The 12,555-nt window shown below is 55.3% G+C and overlaps 1 protein-coding gene across 3 annotated transcripts; it reads left to right on the top strand.

Annotated features, from left to right (window-relative positions):
• Nucleotides 1-298: 298 nt before the first annotated feature.
• GFI1 (growth factor independent 1 transcriptional repressor) lies at nucleotides 299-11,711 on the top strand. Of its 3 annotated transcripts, none has more exons than XM_077905433.1 (7): nucleotides 299-466; nucleotides 2,780-2,968; nucleotides 3,271-3,453; nucleotides 5,263-5,750; nucleotides 5,855-5,992; nucleotides 7,213-7,378; nucleotides 10,328-11,711. In XM_077905433.1, exons 2-7 carry the CDS (start codon nucleotides 2,854-2,856, stop codon nucleotides 10,504-10,506), a joined length of 1,269 nt encoding a protein of 422 aa, XP_077761559.1. In that variant the 5' UTR covers nucleotides 299-466; nucleotides 2,780-2,853; the 3' UTR covers nucleotides 10,507-11,711. The 3 variants fall into 3 exon arrangements, with proteins under 3 accessions (XP_077761559.1, XP_077761561.1, XP_077761560.1); XM_077905435.1 differs by lacking the exon at nucleotides 299-466 and adding an exon at nucleotides 1,864-1,950; XM_077905434.1 differs by lacking the exon at nucleotides 299-466 and adding an exon at nucleotides 2,559-2,628.
• Nucleotides 11,712-12,555: the final 844 nt, after the last annotated feature.

Here is a 12,555-nt window from a genome sequence, read left to right as displayed (position 1 = left end):
TCCAGTCAATCTGTGTCCTGAATCTGTGACTTCCCGCTGCGGAAGTCTCCCAGAGCCAAGAAGGGTTCATTTTCTTTTGAGTCACTTCTAGTGTCTGGGTGTCGGGCCCTCCGGGGCTCTCCAAGCCCCGCAGCCCCACGGAGCAAGCCCGCGGAGGACGTCCTGGGAGGGCGGCGGGCAGGGCCGGGGGGGCGGGGGGGCGGGGGGGCCCGTCCACGGCCTCGCCCCTTGCGCAAGGGGAGCGCGCCCCGACTGGGGGCTGGGGGGCAGGTCTGAGAGGGCTAGGAGAGCTACTCCTCAACGCTCAGGAAGTGAAGCTTGTGGTTTTGGGGGCTGAGCTCGGAAGGAGATTAAAAAAGAGAGAGAGAGAGAGAAAGAGAGAGAGAGAGAGACAAGCGCAGCCTCTCCCGAAAGCAACTCAGTTTGAAAACTCTCGGAGCGCAGTGCCCGCGCCCTGACCCCGCAGGTAGGTCCGCGCCGCCTGCTCTGCGCCTGCCCCCCTGGCGGGGGCGGCCGCGGGGACCAACGGGGCGCCGCCACTGCGGGGGCGACCAGAGGGCGCTGCCGGGGTCCCCCGCACCCGCTGCTGGCCACTGCGAGGGAGCCCCGGGACCCATCCGCAGGGGATTGTGGCGCAGGGGAGCAGGATTCGTCCGGGAAGGAAACATCTGGTGGGGAGGCGGGGGCAGCTGGGCTCAGCGGGCTGCCCCCGGGCGCCTCGGCTCCCGCCTCCCGGGCGGCCGCGGAGAGAGGCCCCGGCCCGCGTGCGCTCAGGGGCCGCCCCGCCCTCCCGCTGCCAGCTGCTGCGCGAGGTCTCCTTCCCACGCGCCCGGCGCTGGGCCCGCCCGCCCTGCGCCCGCCCTGCGCCCGCCCTGCGCCCGCTCCCCTCGCCCTGGACCGGCCGCCGGCCTGAGCAGAGGGCACCTCGCGGCCCGCGGGCTCCCGCGCGCTCCCGGCCGGCGCCGGCCCCGCGCCCGCGCGCTCGGCTCCCCCGGCCCCTCCGCCCCCCTGCGCGCCGACGCAGACCCAGGCCTCAGCCGGGGCCTCGAGGCCGGTGCACCCCGTTTCCCGTTCCCTCTGAGTTTCATAGCTGTCTAAAGAATTCGTTTTTGCGTTTGTTGTGTCTAATTATACGGCCGAAGTGGCGGCTCACGCAGAGAGGCCCAGGGAAAGATGTGCTGGCCAAGCTGCGCCCCGGGGAGCCCGAGCGCCTCCAAGCCTCCCACCCGAGGGGCGGACTCCGACGGCGGCAGGTGGCCTCCCCACTCCCAGGGGCCTCCTGGCTCCTAGGACTCCGGAAAGCTCTCTGGGATTCTGCTTCAGGTCCCCAGCCGCCCTTGCTCTCAAGCCTGTCCCCGCGCCACCCCGGGGAGGGGGACGCAGTGGGACGTGCAAAGCCCTCCAGGGCAAACCAGACCCCGATGGCTCGTTCTGGGCTCGGGGCGCATCCGGCAGGCTGGGCCAGTGTCCTCCGTCCTGCCCGGGAGCCGCGCAGCTTCTCCGCCGCCGGCCTAAGCCTCGCGACGGCCCAGGGCCAGGGGCCTCGTCCCGGCCCCGGGTCCCCTAGCACCCTCGTTTCTGAACGAGGCCAGACCGCGGAGGGAGCCGCTGTGCCTGCGGCCCCCGCGTGAACCCGGCCGCCAGCTAGAGGACGGCGAATTCGTTTGCCCCAGACCTAGCCGCGGTCCGGGTCCGGGCCCGCCTCCGAGCAGCCCCGCGCGGAGCCGGAGGCGCTGCCCCGCCTCGCCGCCGGGCTCAGGTTTCGACCCCGGGATTAGGTGAACTGATTGGGGGTTCAGGAGAGCGGCGCCGCGCCCCGCCCCCCCGCACCCCTGCGCCCCGGCCCCCGCGGGCCGCCCTGGCTCTCCGCGGCCGCTAAGCCGCCGGTTCCTCGCGGACTCCAGCCGGCGCGCGCCAATCCGGCTCCACTTCCCCTAGACAAGGTTTTCGGTGAGCAGAGCGAAAAGGGCTTTTTCCCAGGACTTGGTTTCCGAGGTTAGGTGTCCACAGTCTGGGGCGTCCTGCCCCGGACTTTGCTGCTGCCGCCGCCGCCCTCGCGTCTCCAGACCAACCTTCTTGCTGGCGAGCGGCGCGAGGGAGGGCGAGGGAGACCACCGGGGTGCGAGCTCCCCCGGGGGCCGGGGTCGGGGCCCTGTCACGCGCCCTCCCGCCACCTTCCTCTTCCTCTTCTCTCCCGCCCTCTTTCTCCGGCCTCCGCCGCCCTCAGTCCCCCTGGCGCGGCCTCCCGACCCCGCTCCTCAGCCCGCCCCGTGCGCCCCTCCCGCCCCCCGCGGGCTCCTGGAGGGCTTGGCTTCCAGCCCCTTCCAGGTGCCCCGCCGCCAACCGATCCCGCGGCCCTAACGGATGGACGCGTCCCTGCGCTCCGCCCCAGCCCGGTAACAGGCCAGGCAGGCAGTGGGTGCTCGACTTGGGGCAACTGACCAGTTGGGGGACATCGGCTCTCCGGAGAGCTTGGTCGCCAGAGCGAGTTTTCCCTTTTAGGGAAGGGGAGGGGCCAAGGGGTGTGGGCAGGGCAGGAGGAAGAGGCTCGAGCCGGGGCCCCGGGACGGGTTGTACCGCTCAGCTGTGGCGGCGGCGGGCTCGCGCCACCTGTCCGAGTGCCACCTGGTGAGCGCGGCGCAGCCGGGCCAAGCTCCTCCTCCCGCGGGCCTTCCTCCCTCCTCCCGGCCGGCGCTCTCGCTCTCTCCACCCGGCTGCCCAGTCCCGGGCCCTGGAGCGCGCTGACCCGCGTTTGCACCCGCTTCTTCTCCTCTCGCAGGTCCCCGCCTGGCTGGGGCTGAGCACGCCCTCGGGGTGACAGTGGGAGCGGAGCGGAGAGCGCGCCCGACCACCATGCCGCGTTCGTTCCTTGTCAAGAGTAAGAAGGCTCACAGTTACCACCAGCCGCGCTCCCCGGGACCCGACTATTCCCTCCGCCTGGAGAATGTGCTGGCACCGGGCGGAGCAGGTACGGGGTGCGCCCAGGGATGTAGATTCCGAGCCCCGCCACACCACCCTCCCCCAGGAGCCCTGCAGGGAGACCCTGACGCCCCTTTTGCTCGTTTCTGTTTCCTACCGTCTGGGTCCCTTCCGGGGCTGTCGCCTGGGTGCCACAGCCTCTTTGCTCCCGCCCTCGGACCGGGAAGGGTTCCCGGCCAGGTCTGGGTAGAGAGGAGGACGCCCGGGTGCCACGGCCTGGAGGGCGCCGCTTCAGAACCAGCGGGTCCACTCAGACCCAGCCTGAGCTCCGATCCTGCCTCCTCTCCGCAGACGGCACCTCGAGTGCAGGCGGGGCGCAGACGGAGCCCCGGGGTCGTCTGTCCCCCGAGTCCCAGCTGACCGAGGCCCCTGACAGATCCTCCGCATCCCCGGGCAGCTGTGAGGGCAGCGTCTGCGACCGGAGCTCAGAGTTTGAGGACTTCTGGAGACCCCCGTCGCCCTCTGTGTCTCCAGGTAGGAGCCCGTTGGGAGCTGTGAGGCCGGGGCGGCAGGGACCCCATGGTGAGGAATACACTGACTTGGCTTTGGGTGCAGAACTGCTAAATGGATGGCCGAGAGTCTTTCCGAAAGGCTAGCGCTTGTTCAAGGGGTAAGGGGCCCGTGGGGGGAGGGGGGATCTGGCTTCTCTGGGACGGCTTCAGCCGGTAGCGATGTCTGCTGCTTGGATCCCAGGCAGCGGGACTCGGGTTGTTCGTTCCTAATATTCGTTTGGTGTAGATAGTGGGTGAGAGAAAATATATGAGTCGTCTGAACAGCAATCTCGACTTTTCGTTTTCTGGTCAGTTGACGTTTAGAAAGAGCTGGGATCCCCAAACCCAGACCTCCGAGTCTCAAAAAAACAGAGACCTGGGCGGTCTAAAACTCCTCCTGGCTCCCTCAGTTATTGGGCCTGGCAGAGCTGGGCGCCAAGCCGGAGGGACGGGTCCGACGAAAATCTCTGCCCTCCTCTGAGTCTTCGCAGGCTCGGATCCGGGGCCTGTTTCAGTTTTCGTTCTTCCAGGTTGGCCTAGCCCTGGGGCCCGGTCCGTTGGCTTAATTTCCAGACAGTAATTGAGGTTTGCACAAACGTTGGGTGGGGGCATGTCTTGGGTCCTGGCCAGGGGAAGAACGCAAACCAACCCGATTCTTCCCACAGCCTGTTATTTCCAGATTGCATTTACGAGTTTTAAAAGATAGCCTGAACCCCACCCCACTCTCAATTCGTTGACCTGGCTAAAGCCCTAACTCCAGCGAGTGTGTCTGGGAGCTTGAGACCAGAGAATTTTTCTTGGCTGTGCAGGACACGTCCTGCAAGACTGAGTGCTCCGGGAATTTCTCTGTCGGAATCTTGGGGCGCAGCCTGTCACTGAAACGGCTAGTCTGGAGTATGCAGTGGGAACAGATTCATAAATCTGTATGCAAATAGAGAAAGGATACCTTGGGCATTTGGTTTTAGCAAAATTCCCGTTGGGCAGGGGCGCACAAGGCCACGAATATGGGAAAGCTATGTCCCTGGCAGGTGGCAGCTAAAACCTTGTAAATTGTAAATTATTGTAAAAAAAAATTGTAAAACCTTGTAATTGTAAATTATTCTCTGAGAAATTTGAATTTGTTTTTTTCCCCATCAAGCTAGGACAGGAATGAGAATGGTAGTATTTGGCGGGCAGTTCAAGCTCCAAACCCTCTTTCTGCTGCCCCTTTGGGTATTTAATAATCGTTAGGAATGTTAACACCTTCCCGTTTTTGTTTTTTTGTTTGTTTGTTTAAAAAAAAACACAACAACAGATGTTTTCGGTAGGCCAGGCTGCATTTTATTGGTCCTCTCCCTCGCTCCTTACCGATCCCGGAAAGAAAAGGGACGGAGTGGGAACCTCTAGGGGCCGGGAGAGCTTGGCCCTGGGACTTCGGAGCACGAGCGCTGTCCAGGCCCTAACGGGGGCCGCCTCGTCGGCTTAGCTCAGCTCAACATTTCTCCAGCACAGACAGCTTGGCGCGCTTTTCTCTGTGGGATCGCGAGGTGCTCCGATCCCGCCAGAAAGTGCCGTCCTAACGTTTCCGCTGCCCTGGCACCAAATTTACCCATCTCCTCGACCGCTGTCATTTTAATTATCCGTTTGCTGCCCTGCCGCCTCCAGTGATCCTCGAGGCCCCAGAGACCGGGGCCGCGTTTCATCCCGGGGGCGTCGCGGCACCGGGCGCACGGCTTTCCGCACCGGGGCTGGGCAACTTGCAGACGCCGCCCGGCGGCCCAGCCTAACTGGACGCCCCCTTGTGCCTCCACAGCCTCGGAGAAGTCGGTGTGCCCGTCGCTGGACGAAGCTCAGCCCTTCCCCCTGCCCTTCAAGCCGTACTCTTGGAGAGGCCTGGCGGGTTCTGACCTTCGGCACTTGGTGCACAGCTACCGGCCGTGCGCGGCCCTGGATCGCGGCGCCGGCCTGGGCCTCTTCTGCGAGCGCGCCCCGGAGCCTGGCCACCCCGCGGCGCTCTACGGCCCCGAGCGGGCTGCGGGCGGCGCGGGGGCCGGGGCGCCCGGGGGAGGAAGCGCAGGAGGTGGCGCTGCCGGCGGCTCGGGCCTGGGGCTCTACGGCGACTTCGGGCCCGCGGCGGCAGGGCTGTACGAGCGGCCCACGGCGGCGGCGGGAGGGCTGTACTCGGAGCGCGGCCACGGGCTGCACGCGGACAAGGGCGCAGGCGTCAAGGTGGAGTCGGAGCTGCTGTGCACCCGCCTGCTGCTGGGCGGCGGCTCCTACAAGTGCATCAAGTGCAGCAAGGTGAGGCTCCCGCGCGCCCGGCTCTGTCGGCCCCGCGCCCGCGCCCCCGGCTCGCGCCCCCGGGCCCCTCTCAGCGGCCTTCTCCCCGGCCCCACCCGCCGCAGGTGTTCTCCACGCCGCACGGGCTCGAGGTGCACGTGCGCAGGTCCCACAGCGGCACGAGACCCTTTGCGTGCGAGATGTGCGGCAAGACTTTCGGGCACGCGGTGAGCCTGGAGCAGCATAAAGCCGTGCACTCGCAGGTAAGCGCGGGGCGCATGGCCGCGCACGGCCCTGTGAGGTTCCCGAGTTCGGGGAAGGTCTGACTGTCAGTGCGGCACCCGCCACTCTCCGCCTGGCAGCTTTTCCCTTGGACTTCCCCGGACTGCCCCCAGGCTCCCCCAGCACGTCCCTTTGCCCACATTAGGTGTGTAGGGAAAGGTGGCCGGCTGGGGCATCCAGGCAGCCCTAGAGCTCCCCGTCACTCGTTGTGAGCCTCTCCAGAGGATGATCCAGATCACTGCTTTGGGTTTGAGGAGGGTTTGTGCACTCTTGCTGCTGATCTATCAAATGTATTAGCTCTGGGGTTTTTTGGCCTCGCTTTTCACCAAATGGCTGTCACTTCATTTGTATTGACCCCTCCCAACTGAAAAGAAGGGATGTCACCTCATTTAGAGCATGGGAGAGCATAATTGTCCTGTTCTTTCATTCATTCCTTTATTCCTATCTGTGGTGCAACTTCCTCGTGCTAGGCTGCTCAGAATCCTGTAACAACACACCAGGTCCCTGACCGGATGCCCCCACAGAATTTTTTTTTTAAGATTTTATTTATTCATGAGAGACACACAGAGAGAGGCAGAGACACAGGCAGAGGGAGAAGCTGGCTCCGCGCACAGAGCCCCGTGTGGGACTCGATCCTGAGACCCCAGGCTTACACCCTAAGCCAAAGGATGCTCAACCGCTGAGCCGCCAGGCTACTCTACCCCCACAGATTTTTTCAGTTTAACGGAATGACAGAGGGGTTGGTAAGCAATTAAGTACACAACTATGACAAGCGAATGCTTACTCAGAGACTTATTTACTAAAAAAGAGTACAATTCTTAAAATTCTCGCGTCTCTCTCAACACTGGCTGGAAGGGGCAGTGGCATCAAGTGACTGAGGTCTAAGCCTCCTGTTGAGGAGGGTGGAGAAGTGTTTGTAAATGGGTGTCAAAAAAGCAGGGTGGGGATACTTTTTTGCCATGGGGTGTGGAGGGTTGTGGGCGAACTGTTTGGGCAGAAAAACTGTTATGAGGAAGAGGTGGGGAGGGTGGAGGTTGGACATAAATCTGGGGAGAGAGGATGATGGAGCAGGCTAAGGCAAAGGGGAGAGCCTGAAGGAAGGGGGAGCCCTGGCTTTGGGGGTTTTATGGTCAGGTTAGTGGTGAAGAGGATGGCAGCCTAGGGTGACTACAATAGGAATGCCACATCTTTCTGTCTACAGGAACGAAGCTTTGACTGTAAGATCTGTGGCAAAAGCTTCAAGAGGTCATCTACGCTGTCCACACACTTGCTCATCCACTCAGACACCCGGCCCTACCCTTGTCAGTACTGTGGCAAGAGGTTCCACCAGAAGTCAGACATGAAGAAACACACCTTCATCCACACTGGTAAGCTGAAGGCTCTTGGCTTGTAGGGAAACTCCTGGGGAAGGCTGGCGTGGAGGAGCATGATTCTTCCCTCTGAGGCCAATATAATTCACCTTTGCTGTGATATCCTGGCTACAGGATGAGTGGTAGATGAGGCCTTCTAGATGGAGTTAATCACTGCAATGTGTTCAAGAAAATAAGGAGGCATGGGAAGCCTGGGTGGCTTAACGGTTGAGTGTTTGGCTTTGGCTCAGGGCATGATCCTGAGGTCCCAGGATCAAGTCCCACATGGGGCTCCCTGCATGGAGCCTGCTTCTCCCTCTCCCTATGTCTCTCCCTTTCTTTCTATATATATCTCTTATGAATAAATAAATAAATCTTTTAAAAAAGAAAAGAAAATTAGGAGGCAGATTCTCTTAGATTTGTTTACATACAAGGTTCTCCTCAGAAGGGCTTTGGGGTGGGGCTGCATTTGCAGTACCACTCAGCTGGTCAACCTCAGGTTCACTATCCTTGCAAAGACTATTTTCTTATAATTTAGCTGCTGTTCCAACTGCTGCATGATCTGGGTGAAATACGAAGCTCCAGAGATAGAGGACTTTCTCCAGGGCTCCCACCCAGCCTTTCAGGGGAGCAAGAGGTTTTATGTGTGGTCTCATGGCTGCATTTTTTGCAGTCTAAGAATTTATTCTGATTGAGGAAGAAAAAACAATGGTAAATTTTACTAAGCTGTCTGCTAAGCACTTTTTAAATGCATTATCTCATTTTATGCTCACAAGAACTCTGGGAAGTAGAGACTATTCCTTATTCCCATTCTAGAGATGAGGAAAGTGAGGTACAGAAGGGTTGGGTAACCTGTCCAAGGCTCTGATAGCAAGTGGCAGGGCCAGGACTTAAATTCAGATCTTCCTGACCTCAACTGTCTATTAGCTTGACCACCATTTACTGTATTCTATTTTCAGAGTCATGAGGGGTGGTAGATGTAGAAAGCTTCTATTCACTTACTGCCCTTTTCAAAATATCAGCAAGTTCATACCATAATAATGGTAATTCTTTACCTATGATAATACCTTATAATTTATAAACTGCTTTCAAGTCTATCCCTTCTTAAAAAAATTATCATCCCTCCCCCCGCTTTTTTTAAGATTTTAGTTATTTGAGAGAGAGACAAAGAGGGCATGAGTGTGTGTGTGTGGGAGCGGAGCAGAGAGAGAGAGGGACAAGCAGACTCCGTGGTGAGCTGGACATGAGGCTCGATCCCAGGATCTTGAGATCATGACCTGAGTCAGACACTTCACTGACTGAGCCAGCCAGGTGCCCCATCCCTTCTTTTGATCCTTACTGCCACCCCATAATGTAGCCTTAGCCTGATGAAACTCAGGGTGATTTACCAAAGATCAGACTAAGAGTGCATGTTGGGGCCATGGAATGCTCTGGATTCCAATTCTGGACTCTTTCTCTAACATTTTGATTGTATATAGGTGGCAGTTTTAATGCCAGGAGCAGTCTCTTTAATAGTAAATAAGACATGTACAAGAGACCCAGAATTCTCTCATTCCAGAATATGAACACTGATTTAAAACAGATTTCAGTGTTCCAAACACATACCTTTGAGTTTATAAATATGTTGGGGCAGTGTCGATGCCCCATCAGAAAACCCAGAAAAATATCTTACTTTAATCATGACCCCTTAACTGAAATTTCCGGGTAACCTACTCCTTTTGAGTAAAGGTTTTCAAGACTCTTGCCAAAATGCAACTAGGACCTTGACTGAATGAAACATTGAGTCTTTATCACACATTCACATCATAGCTAGAATTTGTTTCTCAAATTTGTTTGACCCTAAGGGAATAGCTAAGTTTTGTTGGGTGGTTCTTTATCAAAGAAATCTGAAGCATGAAGACAGAAAGGAATGAACAAGAGAGAAGTTTCCTCAAAAACGAACCTCATCTATTTTGTGCAGTTTTCCAAGACCAATCCCTGACAATAATGCCATGCTAAGGCTATTTGGAAATTCATGCTATTTATCCAAATGTTAAACATCACCTGAATTGGGGGAAAAGACAGAACCTTTTTCTTTTGTTTGTGAGATGTTTATTTATTTATTTACTTACTTGAGAGAGAAAGCATGCACATGAGAGAGCGCAGGAGGGGCAGAGGGGGAGGGGCGGAGGAAGAGGGAAAGAATCTCAAGCAGACTCTGTGCTGAGCACAGAGCCCAACAGGGTGCTCGATCTCACAACCCTGAGATCATGACCCGAGCTGAAACCAAGAGTTTGAAGCTCAACCAACTAAGCCACCCAGGTACCGCCAAACCTTTTCTGTTTGTTATTTATTAATCTATGGTGAAGACTTGCTAGGATATAAAGAATCTTTATAAAAAGAAAGTAAAATCAAGACAGAAAAGGATCGTTATTTAAGGAATACTTTGCGACCCAAATGTGGATTTTTAAAAATAAGACTTTGAGACGTGTCTATGCTTCAGATACATTCTATTGTCCTTCAAGAGCAAGAAAGAAAACAGATTCACTGGTCCATACAAACCAACACCCACTTGGAAACTCAGATTTGAAAACTTCCTCTGAATTAGAGCAGAGTCACATGGTTTGAAGGACAGGCCCCCACCCCCACATTGAACATCTGCTGTGGGAGCTCTCTGCTTCTAAAGCCAGGGCTGTCTTGCCAGGGTGGATTCAGCTGTGAGTCTGGGCACGTGGCCTTTGCTCTGTTTCCGTTTAGCAGGAAACGGTTTGAGTCCTTTTGCTGGGAACCCCCACTCAGAAAGTCTCCCTTTCACCTGGTACACCCATGACTTCCCAGGACTTGCGTTGCAACACGTCACCCTCCAAGTTGCTTGAACGCCTTAGACTCTGGTGCAGCCAGCTGCTGCCAGGAGCATGTGGGTCACAGTGAGTCGCCTCTAGCTTTATCATAGACTCATACTTCCCTCCCCCTCCTCCATCCTTGCAGGTGAGAAGCCCCACAAATGCCAGGTGTGTGGGAAGGCATTCAGCCAGAGCTCCAACCTCATCACCCACAGCCGCAAACATACAGGCTTCAAACCCTTTGGCTGTGACCTCTGTGGGAAGGGCTTCCAGAGGAAGGTGGACCTCAGGCGGCACCGGGAGACACAGCATGGGCTCAAATGAGGGCCCTGGCTGGAGCGGCAGTTACACAACACTACAGAGGGCAACCTCCCCACTTGCCACCATCCACGTCTGACTTCTCAGGCCCTCCATTCCAGTCCAAAGATCCCAGCAGGATGAGCTGCTTCACCTTACTTCCTGGAACTCCAAGAAGGGATAAATTACCTATGCAAAGTTCAGCCCAGAGTGGGAACCAAAGGACTCATGGCTTTGGACATCCGAATAGGCTCCCTGCCACCCGAAGACTCAAAGTCAAGAGGGGATCAGATAAAATCTTGAGCCCTGCAGCTCTTCCCATTCCCAGCCCTGCTCCACAGACAGAAAAGTCCTTCAGGTTTTTTACCTCCTCTTGACTTACTCCAGATACTTGTGTGGACAAGGAGTAATCACCATTTATAAGGTGGACACAGGCTAATGTTTTTATCTAGAATGATAAGTGAGTGTTACTTTTTTTTTTTCTTTCCGGGGAGTCTGTTAACCTCTTTCTATTGGGTGCTGCCTATAAATCTTGGAGGAATCAGTTCTCCCCCTTGAAGACTGGTTCAGAAACTGATTTGGGGATGGAGTTTCATACTTTTGAAATTACAAAATACACTGTCCAGACTGCTCCAAGAAGGAGCAAAAGAAAAGTGGACCTGGTAGTGAGAGGAGAATCCTCCCTGCTGTGAAGCTTGTGAAGACTTCACCAGAGGAGGTGGAAGCACAGAGCAACACCTCTGGACAAGATGCCATCCATTCACTCAGCAAATGTGTATTGACCACCAGGTCTCAGGCCTATGCTAGGTATTGGGGAGCCAGAGATTCAAGTTATGGCCCATGCCCCTGCCCCTCAGAAGCTAACAGTTGCACCTCTAAGTGGCTAGATCTTTTTTTTTTCCCCTCCTGAGGAATTCAGAGAAGACAAAACAAAATCTTGACCCTTCTTTTCTGACACGTTTGGGTTTTTATCAAACATTAAAAAAATAGCTGAACAGGTACTTCCAAGATTTGTGTGTATATTCAGTTTTTTATTGTTAAGCTGATATTTTTAAGATGTCTAAGCTAGCAGGCATGTGGAGTGACCCTCCATGTGTACTATAAAGAAAAAAAGTGGTATTTTTACTTTGATGAGGTTTGTAAATGTTTTTAGAACATCTGGAGTGCATTATGTTTGTTAATACATATTTATTAGAATGATGTTTTAAATTAATAAAGTATTAAGACTCTTACCTATTGCTTCTCATTTAGGCAAGGAATTTGGGAAAGATCTTTGTTTTAGTGTGTAGTGGGAGTTGGCATTGAAAGAAACTACAGTGGGATATTAAAAGTTAAGCAGTCAAGCCAATATTCAGAAGAAAGTAAAAATCCAATTGCTCTGATTTTCATTTGCCTTTTCCTTCTACACTTCAAAGATCCTTCTTTCTTAACAGAAAAACTAGGTATACCAAACTGAGCTCCTACCTTATAGAGTCCCTAGTGGTCCCACATGTACATAGGTACTTCTGAGGACTTCAAGGATGTTTTTGTTGGTTGATTGGTTTGTTGTTGTTGTTGTTGTTGTTTAATAGGTTAGAAGATTTCAGATGAATAAAGAAATCACAGGCCTTAGGTCTGGAAATTGAGTCTTAGTCACAGCTCTATGACCAATATGTTGTATGACTTAGCAACTTCTTTGGCCTTCCTGATTCCAGTTTCCTTGACCATAAAATGTGGATATGGTTCTGTCATCCCAATCAAACCCTGACTATTTGATTCTGTGGAGACTGGAAGGGAGAGAAAGTATGTGATACTGGTTAGGTGCCTCACCTAAGGCAAGTCTAAATCTAAAGATGCATCAGGGGCAGTAAAATTGGAATTTGGGTTATTTCTAGGTCTATCCCACTTGTGGGAGTTTCTTGCATGAATCAGTCCTTTACAAGAATGAAACCAGAATAAGGTCCTGGCCTAGATCCTGACTACCTGTGTGCTCATTCTAGCATCTCCCAGCTGAGGTAGTGTGGCCCCTGGTGACCACCAGTGGATTGTACATTTCAATTCAAATCACACATACTGATTGAGTAACTAGTATGTGCC

The sequence above is a fragment of the Canis aureus genome, chromosome 8, assembly GCF_053574225.1.
Source record: "Canis aureus isolate CA01 chromosome 8, VMU_Caureus_v.1.0, whole genome shotgun sequence".
Classification (NCBI taxonomy): Eukaryota; Metazoa; Chordata; class Mammalia; order Carnivora; family Canidae; genus Canis; species Canis aureus.
Note: the sequence above shows the minus strand (reverse complement) of the source record. Positions and strands in the feature narration are given on the sequence as shown.

What these genes read in the sequence shown, in the direction of transcription:
- GFI1 (XM_077905433.1), top strand. Translation starts at nt 2,854, where the DNA reads ATGCCGCGTTCGTTCCTTGTCAAGAGTAAGAAGGCTCACAGTTACCAC. An exon ending in GCTGGCACCGGGCGGAGCAG is followed by an intron (nt 2,969 to 3,270) that starts GTACGGGGTGCG and finishes TCCTCTCCGCAG; the next exon opens with ACGGCACCTCGAGTGCAGGC. An exon ending in GTCGCCCTCTGTGTCTCCAG is followed by an intron (nt 3,454 to 5,262) that starts GTAGGAGCCCGT and finishes GTGCCTCCACAG; the next exon opens with CCTCGGAGAAGTCGGTGTGC.